The following is a 17,386-nucleotide window of genomic DNA, read 5'->3' as shown; positions in this document are numbered from 1 at the left end:
CCTGCTTGCAATGGAGTGGAGTCCACTCCTGAAACAAAAATCGGAGTCTCTAAACGTAACAAAACCCCGGACAGTTGAGCAACGAAATTAAAGTTAACGAAATTAGCAGCAGCCCCAGAATCAACGAAGGCTTGCCCAGTACGGTGGAAAGCATGAAATTCTAGGGTGCAGGGCAATAACATTTTGGACAACACAGGGAGTACTTTGGCTCCTAGACAGTCCTCCCGGCAACTGCCTAGGAGCGGAAGTTTTTCCTGCCGTGGCTTCTTAGCGCAGGTTGCAATGCGGTGACCCAGCTCCCCACAATAGAAGCAGAGGTTCTTCTTCAGGCGGTATTCCCGTCGTTGCTTGGGGTTCATGGCTCCCAGCTCCATGGCCTCGGTGGTGGGAGGTAAAAAGGTTGGGTCAGTCGAAGAAGTGGGCGTGGGGAGTGGGGTGGTCCGAGCGGCGTGTCTGGCCCTCAAACGTCGGTCGGCCCGAATAGCCAGCGACATGGCTTGCTCCAGGGTTCTAGGCTCCGGGTGGGCCACGAGTAGGTCCTTAAGACCCTCAGACAGACCGGTCAAAAATAGGTCTTTTAGGGCGGCATCATTCCACCCGGATTCTGTACAATGTTGGCGGAATAGAGCGCAGTAGTCCTCCGCCATCTTGCGACCCTGGCGCAGGGCCAGAAGCTTGGAGACTGCGTAGCCGGCCCGGTCGGGTTCGTCATAAATTTGACCCAAGGCGGAAAAAAAGGCGTCAAGGAATAGTCGGGTGGGAGAGCCAGCTGGTAACGAGAAAGCCCAATTTTGGGGCTCTCCCCTCAGGCGGGTAATTACGATTCCCACTTTCTGGTATTCAGTACCAGAGGAGTGGGGGCGGAGATCAAAGTAGAGCTTGCAGCTCTCTCTAAATGCAAAAAACTGACCTCTCTCTCCGGAGAAGCAATCCGGAAGCGTGGCTCGAGGTTCTGACATTGTTCCTGGAGCGGAAGGGGGCTGCATGGGACCTGCAGCTGCCACTTGTTCCTGTAGCTGCAAGCGGGCTGTTAGGTCCTGGGCAAGGGTCGTAAGGACCTGGACCTGGTTCGCTAAAGCCGCCACGGCCTCCATCGAGGGGCTCAAAGTTGCCGGGCGGATGCAAGGGTCTGACCTTCGTTCGGCCAGTGTTACTGTCAGGACAGTGTCCGGGATATGGGGGTCCCTGAGATATCCCGCAACCCCTGTCCCTGCCTACTTGCCCCTCTGGGCTAACCCCCAGGGCGACAACTGGGCGGCGGTCCCTACCCTCACTAGGGAAGCGGGACACGGGAAGACAAACAGACACTGAGACAAAACAACGGTAGAATGGTCAGACAATCCGGGTTGGCAACAAGAGGGTACGCAGTACGGAGGGGTCAGGCAAAAACGTAGTCAAGTCCAAAAGCAGGTGTCAGGAAAGCCGGGGTCACAAAGAGTAGTCAGGATAAACGCGGGTGCAGCTGGAGAACCAAACTAACACTGGCAAGGGCTGAAAGGAAAACACACATATTTAAATGCTGTCAGCGCTCCCGCCCCAGAAGCTGATTGGGGCGGGGAGCCTGACAGCAGCAGGGCTAATCAGGGAGGTGCTGGGGGCACGCCCCCAGTCTTGCTGCACAGACAGTTACTAGGGAAGCCAGCCTGGTAGTCAAGTGACTAGAAGCACCAGCTGCCTCCCTAGCAACCCGGCGGCGACCAGTCTTACAGCGGCCCGGGGAGATCACAAGAACCGGGGCTCCCCTATGCCGCACTCCTGTAACCCGGGTGGCAGGACCGGTGGTGTGGGCACGGCGGCCCCGAGAGTTGCAGGTTCTGACAATAACTAGCTGATATACCCGGCTTCGCCAGAGTCAATTTGGTAGTGGTGTTTATCTGGCGTTTACACGGAAAACTATACAGAGATTCCTCTCAGTGTATAGGCAGATAGGAGAGAGATTTATCTCAGACTGTATGTGAAAATGCCATTACACAGAATGTCCACCTCACACACACTGCTCATAACACACAGATCAGATAGATTCCTCACAGTGTATAGGCAGATAGGAGAGAGATTTATCTCAGACTGTATGTGAAAATGCCATTACACAGAATGTCCACCTCACACACACTGCTCATAACACACAGATCAGATAGATTCCTCACAGTGTATAGGCAGATAGGAGAGAGATTTATCTCAGACTGTATGTAAAAAAATGTCACCCCACAGAATGTCCACCTCACACACACTGCTCATACCACACAGCTCAGATAGATTCTGCTCAGTGTATAGGCAGATAGAAGAGAGATTTATCTCAGACTGTATGTGAAAATGTCACCCCACAGAATGTCCACCTCTCACACGCTGCTCATAACACACAGATCAGATAGATTCCTCTCAGTGTATAGGCAGATAGGAGAGAGATTTATCTCAGACTGTATGTGAAAATGTCACCCCACAGAATGTGCCACCTCACACACTCTCCTCATTTTTACCCTGAAAGGTAACGCCCCTTTTAATTCAAATTTCCTACCCAGACTGAAGGTTGCAGCCCCTTGTTATTCTTAAAGATATACTCCATCCCAGCAGTCCATGTTGACTTCCTTTTGTACTTTACAGCCTTTCAATACATACGACAGTCAGTTTTATTCCTGTCAGTATATACTCATATTTCTAAATGCGTTTTATTTTGCTGAGAAGATAACTGTCTCATATAATGCGGGGTACAGATATGTTATTAGTTACATAACATAGGAATGGTCATGCCAAATTTCAAGTTTGTGCAGTACAGATGTGTGTTATTAGTTACATTACATAGGGGGTTACTTTTATGCATAGGATTAAATAATCAAGTTGCAACCCTTTAAATTTCCAATATTTAGTACGCAAAGAATGGTCATGGCAAATTTCACTTTTGTGCGGCAAAAATTTGTGTAATTATTTGTTGCATCAGGTAGTGAGAGAATTAGATTACGTACGTAAAATTTGGACGCTAATTGTTTTGCACTTAGAATTGAATAACCGAGTTAGGACCCATTAGCTTTTCCTATTTATGACATAATAGCTGATATATCCGGCTTCACCCGAGTTAATTTGGTAACGGTGTTTATCTGGTATTCACACGGAAAATCTTATGAAGTCGTGGTTACTTTAGAGATACCGAGGAAAAAAATATGTTCACCATTTTGCATGGTTCTTTGAGTTACCCAGAAAACACCACGTGGAGGTAACCATGCGACGTTTCCTTTATACAAAATGACATCAGGGAGTGAGAGAATTAGATTCTGTACGTAAAATTTGGATGCTAATTCTTTTGCGCTTAGAATTGAATAATCGAGTTGGGACCCATTAACTTTTCCTATTTATGACATAATCAATGCTCGTGCCAAATTTCATGTTTCTATAACATCGGGAAGTGAGAGAATTAGATTACGTACCTAAAATTTAGACGCTAGTTCTTTTGCACTAAAATGGAATAATCGAGTTTGGACCCATTAGCTTTTTCTATTTATGACAATCAATGCTCGTGCCAAATTTCAAGTTTTTATGACATCAGGAAGTGAGAGAATTAGATTCTGTACATAAAATTTGGACGCTAATTCTTTTGTGCTTTGAATTGAATAATTGAGTTGGGACCCATTAACTTTTCCTATTTATGACATAATCAATGCTTGTGCCAAATTTCATGTTTCTACGACATCGGGAAATTGGAGAATTAGATTCCGTACGTAAAATTTGGATGCTAGTTCTTTTGCACTAGAATTGAATAATCGAGTTGGGCCCCCTTTACTTTTCCTATTTTGGACATAATTTATGCTTGTGCCATATTTCATGTTTCTACGACATCGGGGAGTGAGAGAATTAGTGGCGAGTCAGTCAGTAAGTCAGTAAGTGAGTGAGGGTTTTCGTCTTTATATATAAAGATGTTTAAAAATATCACATGTGCCTCATTAAGGTCGGTTTCACACCACCGTATTTGAATTGCGGATTCCACAATTACTGTCCGCACGGATGATTCACGATAAAACGAGGGCATAGAAAAGCATGTAGTTTCAAATTTTCCTTCAAAACCGCAGGTACAAATTGCGTATTCCGTGAGCGGAAGAAAAGTCACAGCATTCACTACTTCACCATGGATTCCGTGCCACCGGCCGATATGCTGCAATATAAATTGCGTATGGGCTACGGTTACCAGTGTCATCGCTAAGCGACGGCACAGGATATTACAAAAAAAAAACACGTATACATTACGGTCAGACGCGATACAGTTACTTGCCATTCGCAGTGCCACCGGCCGCGCTCCCAGCTGGAATCCACTGTGGGCCTCCCGCATGCAGAATCCGACCCAGTCATGTGAGCCCGCCTAAGGCAGTTTTCTGGTGTATGCTCTATGACTTCCTCTTCGTCACTGAAGTCAAGGTGAAGAGACCTCAACTTCAGTGCGCCTATCCATTTCCGGGAGTGTCGGAGAGCAGCACAGAGCAAGCATGGGAGTCGACTGGTACTCGTGCCGATGTAAGCAGCAGGGGGATGCACCAAAACGCTGGAAGGGCATGCTGAAAGGCTGGACGGCATGACTCAGTCATTGCCAGTGGGTGTGACTGTACAGGAGGCATAAGCAGCTGGCATCCTAGTACGGGATCTTTAGAGCATAGTGCCACAATATTAAAACAGGCAGCTATCTAAATTGCAAGGGCAGCAGCTTTTACCTGACTTGCCAATAGAGGCCGTGGGCACTAAAAGTATTGTGGGCAGCAGGAACCCTAAATACGGCTCTGCCTCTTACCACGGTAAATCCCCAACACAGATATCCAAGCAAGGAATCACTGTTTAGTTTAAAGGGCCATTTTTCCCATTCACTATGTATCTATCCCCCAGTATATATAAGTGAGCTGGTGTTACCTTGGCTAGTTATTTAATTCTGTCTGCATCTCCCAGCCTCTTTTTCCCCAGATGGTCATGTGATGTCAGTTCTAACCAGCTCAGGTCTACTTGGGGTTATGTGTTCAGTTTCTAGTCAGATTCTCTAGTCAAATTCTCAGCCTAGGTGATGTTGTTGCATCTAACCTACCATAGAAACTGACTATAGTGGGACATAGACACTCCTGTCACAGTTACTGATGATGATCACCAGGTTCAAGGTATAATACAGGAGATCACAGCTCATCCCCCTGACTGTATACTTATGGGCTGTAACTTATATAGGTGAATATAGAAGGTAGTGAGAATTTTAAGTGTCCACCCAGCAAGCACAAATGGTATAACGTCTAGCTAATATATGTGCTGATGCATCATGGGAAAGACTTGAAACTGAAAGTTAAACATCTCACTCTCAAGATGGCACCTGATAAACATCAGAGAGCGGGCTGCACTGCATGGAAGTGACTGCATTACACAGAGGAGACCTCCAGAGTGTACGAGGTGAGGGGGCAGTGATGGAAAAATGTGTTTTCGCCAGAGTGACCCTTTGAGTGCCATTGATTCATTACAAAAACATGAGCTCTTACCTGTGACAGGAAGAAAAAGTTCTGCAGCAAACCCTATGTTAGGATAGAATTCGGTCTGTTTTATGCATTTATATCCTCCAGTCATGTAAACCTGCACCTTTTCCATCAGCACATCAGACTTCTTCCTCTTAGATTGTAGGGCACTGCCATCCTTTACAAACTCAGAGAGTGGCAAATCTAGACCTTGACGACTGTGACAGATGAGGATCAGGTTGTCACCTTCTAATATGAATGGAGGAGCTTGTAGAATGAGATTACCTGAAAGACAAAGAGCCACACCAGTATAGAGCTTAGAGGGTCGGCCCACCTTTTGGCACCGTTTTACATTTTTCTACTGGCAGTCATTGGAAACAGTCAGCTAGTTTTTCACCAGGCTCTCCTGAGAGCTTAGCTGGGAGACTATAATGCAAGAAGGGGCAGAAGTCAGTTTGTCCTACATCAAATGACACTACAGTGCCTAGTGTAAAGATGACACTTCCCAGAATGCAAATCTTCAAAGCTTCAATGCAGACACTGAACAAGCAGGAGATGTCTGAAAATTTGAATCACAATTTTTAAAAAAATATTTGGTTGGTCTGAGAACCCTATGTCTTTGAGGCAATGATGGTTTGCAGCCTCTACTGGGGAGAGTTTAGGAGTTACAATACCTGAAGCCAGTGGTAGTATTGTGGTCCACGGCATTACACTATGATCACAGCCTTGACACTGTAGGTGTCAGAGTACATCTCTCAAACCACACAGAACACCCCGGTACATACACGTTACACATAACATCACTTCAGTTACAAACTCTGACTCTATTTAACATGTTACTAACACTGTAGCCATAAACATGTCTTTGCCATTCCCATATAACTCAGTCCCTTATGGGAAGGTACTCCCCAGCCCATGCCAGTCACACCGTCATTGTCCGTGTACTGTGCGCACATTTTGTCTGCGGAAAGCAGCCTCAGATATCTGGCAGCTGTGTCTTTAAACCAGTTTTGATGGTGCCATTGGTGTAGTCTGGAAATCTTGTGCGGGGAAGGAGATTCTCTCTCCTCCAACATGCTGGGGTCCTTCGCCTCGGTGATCTTTCTGGCTGGTCCATGTCTAGCAGTGCTTCTTCGGCCCTTGGTCATCAGGGCCCTTGCAATAGCCTTCTCTTCTTTGGTGATGGTCCTCGGCACAGGGACAGCGCTAACACCACCCTCTGTCGCAGTGGCAGCTGCCATGTCCTTTGGGCTGTGCACCAGCCCCTTTCTCAATGCAATCCAAGGGGCCTTTCCTTCTGCTGCTCTCTTTTAGTGATGCAGCAACAAATGTATTTGTAGTCCTCCTGCAGGACTACTAGTGACCTACAGGACTTTTGGGCTGGGGCTTGGCTTACCCCTAACAATCTCCTAAGAAGGGGACTTCATTGGTGTAGCCTCAAGGGGGCTTCAGGAAGGGGTCCGCATCCCTATGGGGACGGAACCCCTCCCTGAAGCGTCCTGGAGCCTACACCAATATGGTGCTTCCTGCATGCTCTCTACTGCTGGAACCGGCACTTTCATGCTCCTATGATAGCGCTGCCAGCAATGTAAGGAAGGCGTTTCTATGCGCCGTGTCCTTTTTCTATCCTCCTCTCCTGAGCCGCTGCTGTACACGGGGAAGTGTGGAAGCAGCGCTACCCCGTTACATACCAGGCACAGCCCATGGAGAAGACTGGCGCTGTTTATGGTACAGAAGCAGAATTTCCTTTCCGAATGTCATGCACCCCTGCTTAGATATAGGAGGCTTTGAGAACCTTTTGCATGTAAATGACTTACTATTAGAGACATCCAGCCTGAGTGGTTCACTTATATGAGTATCCGTTGAGCGGCACTGGTAATAGCCGCTGTCACTGACCAGCGCACTCTGAAGGGTGAAGCTCTGTTGACTGATGTTCAGTTGGCCACCATCCTTGTACCAGTAATACGCCTGTTCGTCCTTGATTTTAGGATCCACGTTACATGTCAGAGTCATGGCTTCTGTCGTTAATATTTTGCCAAAATTGGGTGTAAATGCCACCACGGCCATACCTGAAGGAGAAGAAAAGCCCAAGATGAGGGAGTTGTGGAGAATGAGCAGCAGGAAATAACATGTGGCTAACACCTCCGCTGGCCATAGACATGAAAGAACTGGTAGCCACCCAATCCTCCAACTGGTGCCACCACAATAATTGAGCTCAGGCCTAATTGATATGTTAATTCTGTAGTTGGTTATTCCTACAGTGACAGCACTTAGCTTGGGGGGACGAAAGGATTAGTTGTGTTGATATCCAGCCTACTAACACATCAGTCATGTTATTCTAATCTTAAAGAACCCATTTAAATGGATTGTCCAGACACAATTTAAAAATTGCCCAATATGCCTTTAAACGGTGGCCACTAAAGGGCTTTAAACCTGCACACACATCGTTTTAAGGCGGTGGCTTGGCTGACTACTGACAGCCAGGCTCCTACTGTAACTGCCAGGAACAGAGAAACCTCAGATCCTGCCAGTTTAACTCTTTACAGATCAGAATCAATAGCAACTGCAGCATGTAGGCAGATGACAGGATCCTTCTGTCACCCGTCAGCACCGCATAGTGCAGTCGCAAGGTACCAAGGGGTTCCCAAAGCAAACATAAGCCTGACAAAGGCCTCCATGTCTGCCATCTAACTCAACATATTAGGCCCCTCTTCTGGCATTCTAATAGGCTGCTATCATAGGCTTAGTAGAATGCAGTATATAAGAATACAGTGTACTATTCAAGTGATCAAGTGATTGCAACTTTAGGTTGCCTTGAGGGACTAAAAATTTGTGTCAAAAAAGTTCAATAAAGTTTAATAAAAAAAAAAATACAGTTTAAAAATAATACACATTTTTGACAACAAAAACCCCTTTTAAATTGATAAAATACCAAAAACGTTTTTTAAAAAGCAGCAGATGATAGGTATTACTGTGTTCGTAACGACCCAACAATGAAAATATTGTGTTATTTATCTCGCTTGGTGAACGCCATAAAAGTCACTCTAAAAAGTAAAGCCAGAGTTGCTCGTTTTGTTTGCCTTCCAAAAAACGCAATAAAAAGCAACCCAAAAGTAACATGCACCTGGTTCCAGTAAAAACTGCAAGTCTTCCCATAAAAAATAAGACAATTTAGGGCTCCGCTGTCAGAAAAATAAAATCATTATGGGTCTTAGAATGCGACAATGCAGAGTCAATTGCTTTTCTTTAAAAATGTGTTTTTTCTGCTAAAATACTACATCTGTGCTTTTGCTTTTTCTGCTGTACTACATCTGTGTTTCCCCAGTGTCCTACACTGGTCTCTGTATTTCATGGTCCCTGCTGACATGGACATATGATAGCTGCAGTCAATCACTGACCACAGTGGTGACCTTCTACAGTCCCTGATCGGCTACTGTGGTCACATGGCCGTGCCAACAAGGACTAGGACGGCCAGTGATTGGCTGAAGCAGTCACCTGTCTGTGTCAACAAGGATCAGGAAGTACAGAAATCAGTAGAGGATCCCAGGAAGCATCCAATTGAGAGCGTAGGTGTAGTGTCCCAGAACATTATTCTGGACCCCTCCATAATTGTCATACATGTTATGTCTTAGGTGGATGCACTGTGCAAATCTGTCAAGTCTATTTTCTGTATGTGTGTTACACAGCTGCAGCGTCTGAAGGGTTAACTCCCTTCAAATCACTGCCTGTGAGCTCTGCTGCATGTTGAATGTATCTATTTCTCTGTGTCATGTGACATGGTGTGGATGAATCTATAAGTATGAGTGATTGGATGGAAGAAGAGAGATCCATCTTCCTGGCTGAGGAGCACCCATCTTCCATCTGAGGGTTTGCTACCAGAGAGGCGCATGAGGGCACCATTAGCCCTTATGTCGCTGAAGATGGAGGAGGAAGAAAGACTGCATCTTTAAGAGGGGAGTGAGAATGGGAGTGAGTGAGCCTATGTGTTTTGTTCCCTAAAGTCCCATTACCAGAGAGCCATTGTAAGTAACTACCACTTCTAGTGACTATATGTTTCCTCAAATAAGATCAGTGCAGAAGTCTACCAAACCTCTGAGAATAGTCTTAAGTCTGTTTATAACTCCTATGCGGCCGTCCGAAGTCTGGATCACCGTATAGTGGTACACCTTTAACTGACACCCACGTGTGCTGAAGTCTATGAGAGCGGGATGATAATTACTGCCATTCTGTGGCAATTGACTTTCATTTCAAGTTGTCTGAATATTACTAATCTGCCTGCACTGTAAAGTCTGCCTGCTGAAGTCTGTTGTACCGTGTTTTAAAGTCACTAGTAAAGTTTTACCGGGCCTCAACCGTTCCTGAGGATCCGAGGTACTATACACTTGTCCAGTGTGTGGGAAGACAGCTCGGTAGAGTGCGGGTTTGCGGCAGTCAGAGATGGAGACAAGTATTTAAAGTCCAAGTACAGGCGTGACCTATGTTTATTTGCAATCCAGTAAATCAAAAGCAAATCCAGCCTTAGCTTCAGGCATGAAAACAATAGTCCAGCATTAGGATAACATACCCTGCCTGTACAGGTCACGTTCTGCAGGTGCACCAAACAGCAGGGCTTTTACCTCCAGCAGGTATCTCAGGCTGTCTGGGCCCAGGAGCCATCCAGTCTCCCTCTGTGTCAGTGCACACTGCTATTTATATACACCTCTTCCTGGCCCAGCCTCAGCACCTGTGCTGATTAACCCTGCACTTACCCCGGAGTGGAGGAAGTGGAATGGATGGCCCCACTACCAACCTACCATCCATTCCAAAAATCCAGGCCCAAAGACTTTTAAAGAAAAGACCTCCAGCAACTACTTGCTGGAGATTACATTGCACTCCTGGAATGTCTCTAATAGCGGGACATGGACTTCCTCCAGCCCCACTAGGCATAATAATGGAACCTAGGGGCGACATAGTGACCATCCACTATCACGCCCCTCAGTACCTAACAAGTGGTATTAATTCGCCCTGTATGAATGCCGGTGTGTGGAACGGTGGGGACACGAACTGACAACTACTACCCCCCTTATCCTGAGGTCTATTGGCCCTATCCTTTGCTGCAGTAACTCCTTCCCGGACCAGGAGTTGGTAAGTGCCACCGTGAAAGGTCCATGCACTACACCCTCCCAACTCCAGACGTATGCTTGGATAGAGAGTCACATTTCCCTGCAGCATCCCCCATCACTTGGGTGTTGCAGAGTGGCTAATGTTTGACTTTCCTCACAGGACATGAAATAGGGGTGGGATAGTTCAGGTGAGAATTACTTTTGTCATTATTTTAAAGTGGTCTGAGCATTTTTCTTAATGAAGTGGCTGAGCAATCCCTTTAAGGTCCTCCCATCCCTTTAAGTACCCTCAATTTCTTAACCCCTTAGTGACGGAGCTTTTTTCCATTTTTGTTTTTCCCAAATTCTAAGTGGAGAGAAATGGAAAAAAATGACATTCCACCATCTTTCAGTGCATCCCGTTTCCACGGCGCACAAACTGCAACAAAAATGACCTGATAACTTTATGCTATGGGTCAGTACAATTACTACGATACCAAACCTATATAGTTTTTTTTTGCTGTACTACTTGTATGCCATGACACCTGCACGACACCCTCGATCTCACCGCAGGGGGGCTGTACGGGACCCCCGAACATCGTTCAGGGTATTTAAATGCCGCTGTCAGAATTGACAACGGCATGTAAAGGAACGGCTGTGCGGCTGATTGCAGCTATTGCCTGCGGGTGTCATCTGTAATAAAAGCTGACGCCCGCATTGTATGGAGGGAGATAGCGGCGCTATCTCCCTCCATACATGTCCTGCAATGGCAGGATGTAAAAAGACTATGGGGCCATCACTAAGGGGTTAAAGGACCCCCAATGTCATAAGTAATTTCAAAACACTTGCAGGATACATTTACATGACTGGCTCACCTTGAACATTAATAGATACTGCCTTGCTCATTTTCCTCACAGTACTGAGAGTAGCTTTCACTTCACAAGTATAATTCCCAGAATCCTCCAGCTGGGCGGAGGAAACTTTGTACTTTCTGGAGACACTGAATTCTTGCACAATTTTTCCATTTTTATAATAGGCGAACATCAAAGCTGTGGACTGTCGGAGTAGGCTTATGCTGGTGTGACAGGTTAAGGTCATGTCGGCTCCTTCCACCACCGGATGAAGGTTTAGTCTGATGTCTGGAGAGGTAAAAAGTTCTAAAACAAAATAAAACAATGTATAAAACATATGAATCAACTAATACTGAAGTTTCAATGAACATAATACGGGATTTAATTTGCTAAATTCTAGAAGTCTACGTAGTACTCCTAATGCTCATGGCTGAAGTCAATAGTAAATATCACACAGCAGGTGTGGACCCACTGTGTCACTGACTGATTTGACTTGAGCTACTCCTGTGGGGAGCACTAAGGGGTCACCTGGTTTTCATTGTTTAACCCCTTATTGAGGGATCTGGTCTTTGCTACAGTGAACCCCTGGGTCGCTTCCACAGGTGCAGTCTCGGTGCAGTGACAACTGACCAGGATGGGCCATAGGCACAGAAGTGTGGTACCAAAGCAACAGGCAAGGACAAAGTCAGTACAACAGGCAGGGGTCAGGACCAGTGGAGTTTGTGCAATATGGTAAACAAGTTGAGGGTCAGGGTAGGTAGCAATCAGGCAAATCGTAGTCAAGGATCAGACCGAGGTCAGGACAATCAGAATTCAGGATAGCTGGATGCACAGGAAAGGGTGAGAACCGAGATTCAAACAGGACATGGGAACACCTTTATGGAACCTCAAGAAGCCTATTGCTTAGGCACTCTATAGTGGAGGATGTGAGGAGTGATACTGCTAACCACGGCCGGTGACCATAGCAGTAAACAAGAAGGTGGAAAACATAAGGCAGTCGCTGAAGAGCCAGCGTGACCCTTTCATGCAGTGTGGTGTTAATTAACATGGAATGTGCATAAGGTAAGTATGGAGCGGACTTAGGAGTTGATATCCCAGACTGATATCCCAGGCCTCAGTCACATGGGCGTTTTTTCGCGTGATTTGCGGATTGCATAACGGATGCGCATCCGCAAATCACGTGACCAGGGCTGACAATTCGCCGAAAAATCTGCACCTAGCAGCGTTTTCAGCGAAAGGGCCAAGTGCTGGCCGCTATCCTCTGCCACAGCTGTGGCAGAGGAGAACGATGTTCGCCCATTGAAGTCAATGGAGCCGGCTATACAGGCGGCTCCATTGAAAGCAATGGGCTGCCGGCAAGCGCTGTTTGAATTTTCGGGGAAGGGCGTAAAAGATAAGCCCTTCCCTGAAAACCATCCTGAAAATGTGTAAAAAAAAGAAAAAAAGTATACTCACCTTTTTCCTGCGTCCGGAGTTCAGCCGCGTCCGGCCGGCAGTTCTCCTGAACTGCTTTGTGTAGTATTCAGCAGGCGGGGATTTAAAATCCCCGCCTGCTGAATGGGCTGCCTCTGATTGGCCACAGCCCTCAGCCAATCAGAGGCAGCTCTTACTCACCCATTCATGAATTCATGAATGGGTGAGTGAGTGCTGCCTCTGACTGGCTGAACGCAGGGACCAATCAGAGGCAGCTCTCAGCTGTCATTCAATAGCTGAGAGTTGCCTCTAATTGGTCCCTGCGCTCAGCTAATCAGAGGCAGCACTCACTCACGCATTCATGAATGGGTGAGTGAGAGCTGCCTCTGATTGGTGAGGGCTGTGACCAATCAGAGGCAGCCCATTCAGCATTTAAAATCCCCGCCTGCTGAATACTACAGAGACCAGTTCAGGAGAACTGCCGGCCGGACGCAGCTGAACTCTGGCTGCAGAAAAAAGGTGAGTATACATTCTTTTTTATTTTTACACATTTTCAGGATGGTTTTCAGGGAAGGGCTTATCTTTTAAGTCCTTCCCCGTAAATTCATACAGGGCGTGCCGGCAGCCCATTGCTTTCAATGGAGCTGGCTGTATTGCTGGCTCCATTGAATTCAATGGGTGAACATCGTTCTTCTCTGCCACAGCTGTTACAGCTGTGGCAGAGGAGAATGATCTTTAGTATATGTTCTCAATGGGGTCGGCGCTGCTGCCGCCGGCCCCATTGAGCGCATATGTAGAACACAACGATTCGCAGAACGCAGATAGGCGAGTTCTGCGAATTGTTGTGTCCTATAATTTATTGCACATCCGCATAAAAAATGGACTTGTGCCTGCTCCCATTGGGATGCATCGGGTCTATATATACGCGGATTGCATGCGCAAATCGCGCGAAAAAATAGAAACTCAAACAAAATAGTGCAAATATAAAAATATACACTTAATACTATTCTTTAACCCTTTCCAATCCAATTTGCATCCTGGTTTTCCTAGGGGGCTTACTCTTTTTCTGCCAGTATACAACAGCGCTATCTGCTGGCTAAAGCCAGTACTGCATGGTTTGACACGCTGGATAGGCTCCGACAGCAGAGAGGCTGGCAATATACAGTAAGAGAAACCTGACAGACGTCTTCCAACATCGGAGCTGTATAGCCTTAAATCATAATGTCTTCAGACGTCAGACAGTGGATTGGAAAGTGTTAAAAGGCAATTAAAGCCACCCACATGCAACAAGCTAACGACGCATATACTAACACCAGCTGACAATGCCACATGCACAAATAAATCGACCAAGGAGTCATGGGGCCAAAACAAGCCAAAATAACTTGCTTTGCTACAGCCTATCATGTGACCCTGATAAACAGTCATCAACCTGAGAAGGTCGGCCTCATACTGGAACCTCTCACGGGCCCTTTCAATGCATTAAATGGTACCTCATATGGCTCTGCAATGGGGAAAAAAAGTTAGAGCTCTTGGAAAGTGGGGATGAAAAAATGAAAATGTAAAAACTAAAAAAAAAAACCAAAACTTTAAATGTAGGTAAATATGGTAGACTTACCCGCTACTGAAATGTACTCCTCGGCAATGTAGACTTTAGATATTAATCCCGTGTTTATGAATCTTGTACATTTATACTTTCCGGTCGCGTTCTTGGAAACAGTTCCGAGGGTTAAGTCTTCTTGAGATCCCAAAAACTTTATCATATTGTCATCCTTGTAAAATGTCGTATTAACCGCCCTACCGCTGCGCCACATTCTACATTTCAGTGTCACGCTGTCCCCTTCATGGATGGAGATCGGAGCTTGCAGGATAAGCCACACTGGAATAAAGATGTAAAACTGTAGAGACAATCTCAAAGAAGATAATATTTTAAGTGATGTCTTAGGCCACTCTCACACATGCGCTTTTTACCGCACTTGGAACGCCATGGTAATTGCGGTATAACGCTCCTATTGATTTCAATGGGGCCTCACAGACATGCGCTCGAACAAGACTTTTTTTAACGATGCGATTTTCAAGCGCTGTCTGCTCTATTTTCCCGCGCTTTTTTAAACGCACCTCATCACCCATCACAATGATGGAGTGCGGTACAAACCACTGTCAGGTGCAGTAACCTGCGACCAAAAGTGGTGGTAAAATTATGATGTTTTGCCAACCTTGTGCATGAGGATGGCCTTAATGAGAAAACTTTTCCAGATTAGGAGCACAAAAAAGGATTACCTCAACATGATAGAGGGAAACAATGCCAGTAAGCTGCTTCTAAAGCCCTATTTCGACAGGATGAGCTGTCAGGCAAACAATGCCCCATAGCATATCCCAGTGATACTCGCTTTGTGCTGTTACACAGCTGAAGGTGCTGCCGGCATGGAGGCGGGTCGGCCGGGGAGTATTCTCCCCCAGCAGCTTCGATTTACTTTAAACAAATGGTTTACAGAGTTAATCATGCATTATAAATAACATGATACATTTTTTTATGCAGGTCGGTACGATTGCAACAATAACAAAATTATATATTTTTTTAGGTTTTTCTACTTTTGGAAATTATTTTTTTTGCATCAGCTCACTCAAAGTCCCATAACACTTTTATTTTCCCATAGACGGAGCTCTGTGACGGCTTGTTTTTTGCGTGACAAGCTGTAATTGAGATTGGTACCATTTTGGGGTACATGGCTTCTTTGACCACTTTTTTTGTGGTTTTTTTTGGGTGCAGAATGAACCAAAAAAACAATTTTGGCTCAGTAAAGAAAAAAGAAAAAATTTATAGCGTTTACTTAAAAGTGTGCTCTATTTTTGCTATCTTGATGTGATATGGGAAGCCGATAGGATTAATGGAGGTATTGCGTGGTTAAAGTATGATGAGCAATTTCGGCAGAGAATGGCGGTGCAGCAACCAAAATATTGGACTTTGGATGCGTTTGATGTCGGCTTCAAAGGTGCCTAACTGGATGGATATGGTAACTCAAATAGCAACTATGCCATGTCGAATTCCTTCCGCTCAGGCCCTGATGGTTCTAAACAAAGGGGGGTTGCTGGGGCCTTTCAGGAAGGGTGTGTGCTGACTCTTCAATGGGAGTATGTGTAGATGGCCAACATCAGGGGCGTAACTATAGAGGATGCAGGGGATGCGGTTGCACCCGGGCCTAGGAGCCTTAGGGGGCCCATAAGGCCCCTCTTCTCCACATAGGAAGCCCAGTACTATGAATAAAGTGTTATAGTTGAGGGCCCCGTTACAGGTTTTGCATTGGGGCCCAGGAGCTTTAAGTTACGCCTCTGGTCAACATCATGTATCTATCGACATGAATGCGCTAGTTGTGGCGGATCCACTCATCCCATCTTTCGTTGCTTCAGATTCCATGGTTAAAGTAGTACCCCAATCATGAAAGGGCACGGTTGTTGTGGGAGGGTTTTGTGACGGACTTAGAATTCCTGAACTTTCATAGCTCAAAATATGTAGTCTGTTCAGGATTTACCGGAGGTGGTGAGGGAAAAAATAAAAAAGGAGGTAGTTTTAGGTCGGGTTTTTCCATTTTTTGCCCCTACTTCGAGGCTTTTAGTATATTTGGGTTATGAAAGAAAAATCTGGCATAAAGATATCCATTATTTATATGACTTCCTTTGTGCCGGATAGGCAAGACGGCAAACCTGTGCGATTTTACTACAAACGCTTGCAGACGTTTTCAGTGATTTTGGTGTGCCCTTAGCAGTAGACAAGACTGAAGGGTCTACTACTATGCTATGTATTCTGGGTATCGAAATTTATTTGCAGAACATGGAGTGTCGTTTTCCCAAGGCAACCCTACAGGACCTGCAAGTTACGGAGGCTTTTGTCTAGACAGGACCTTACGGCTCCTACAGTCATTGCTTCAGCAAACTAAACTCTGCTTGCAAAATCATGCCTACCGGCCTTGTTTTTTGCAGACGTTTAGCACAAGCTATGGTGGGTATTATGCAACCTCAGCATTTCATCAGGTTAACTACAATACATAGGGATGATCTAAGGATGTGGGACGTGTATTTATCAGAAAACAATGGCAGGACTTTATGGATGGCTGAAGCGCAGTTTAATATAGAGTTACATCTTTTCACGCATGCATCCAGTTCTAATGCACACAGGGCACATAGCCTGGCATGTAGCGCTAGGTGGAATTGACTAGTGATTTATGCTTTTTAGAATTGTTGGGCAGTTGTTCAGCAAACAAGTTGGTTCTGTTCCATTGTGACAATATGCCGTTGTGGGCATGGTCAACAGTCAGTCTGCCAGTTCTCCACCGGTGGTCTTTCTGCTTCGTCAGTTAGTATTGGCATGCCTGAAGTTGAGCATTCTGTTTAAAGCAGTGCACATTCCACGTTTACAAAATCATATTGCTAATGCGTTATCTCGCCAACAGTTTGCGCGCTTCATAGAATTGGCACCAAAGGCAGGGCACGAACTGACACATTGTCCAGAATATCTATTGAGGTTGTTAGATTGGATAAGGTGTTCCTTGGCACTATTGACTTGGGAGACATATGTCCAAGTGTGGAA

At 45.7% G+C, this 17,386-nt stretch overlaps 1 protein-coding gene across 1 annotated transcript in view; it reads right to left on the bottom strand.

Moving 5' to 3' along the window:
* LOC136633177 (Fc receptor-like protein 5) overlaps positions 1 to 17,386 on the bottom strand; it is an 81,596-nt gene that overhangs the window by 25,804 nt on the left and 38,406 nt on the right. The window contains exons 8-11 of the mRNA XM_066608710.1: positions 14,420 to 14,680; positions 11,416 to 11,697; positions 7,277 to 7,528; positions 5,487 to 5,744 (exon numbers count right to left, since the gene is read on the bottom strand). Of these exons, the coding sequence (XP_066464807.1) occupies positions 5,487 to 5,744; positions 7,277 to 7,528; positions 11,416 to 11,697; positions 14,420 to 14,680 (1,053 nt within the window). The remainder of the gene's footprint in view (positions 1 to 5,486; positions 5,745 to 7,276; positions 7,529 to 11,415; positions 11,698 to 14,419; positions 14,681 to 17,386) is intronic.

This window comes from Eleutherodactylus coqui, chromosome 6 (genome assembly GCF_035609145.1).
Source record: "Eleutherodactylus coqui strain aEleCoq1 chromosome 6, aEleCoq1.hap1, whole genome shotgun sequence".
Lineage (NCBI taxonomy): Eukaryota > Metazoa > Chordata > Amphibia > Anura > Eleutherodactylidae > Eleutherodactylus > Eleutherodactylus coqui.
The sequence above is the reverse complement of the archived record's forward strand: the minus strand, read 5'-3'. Positions and strand labels throughout refer to the sequence as shown.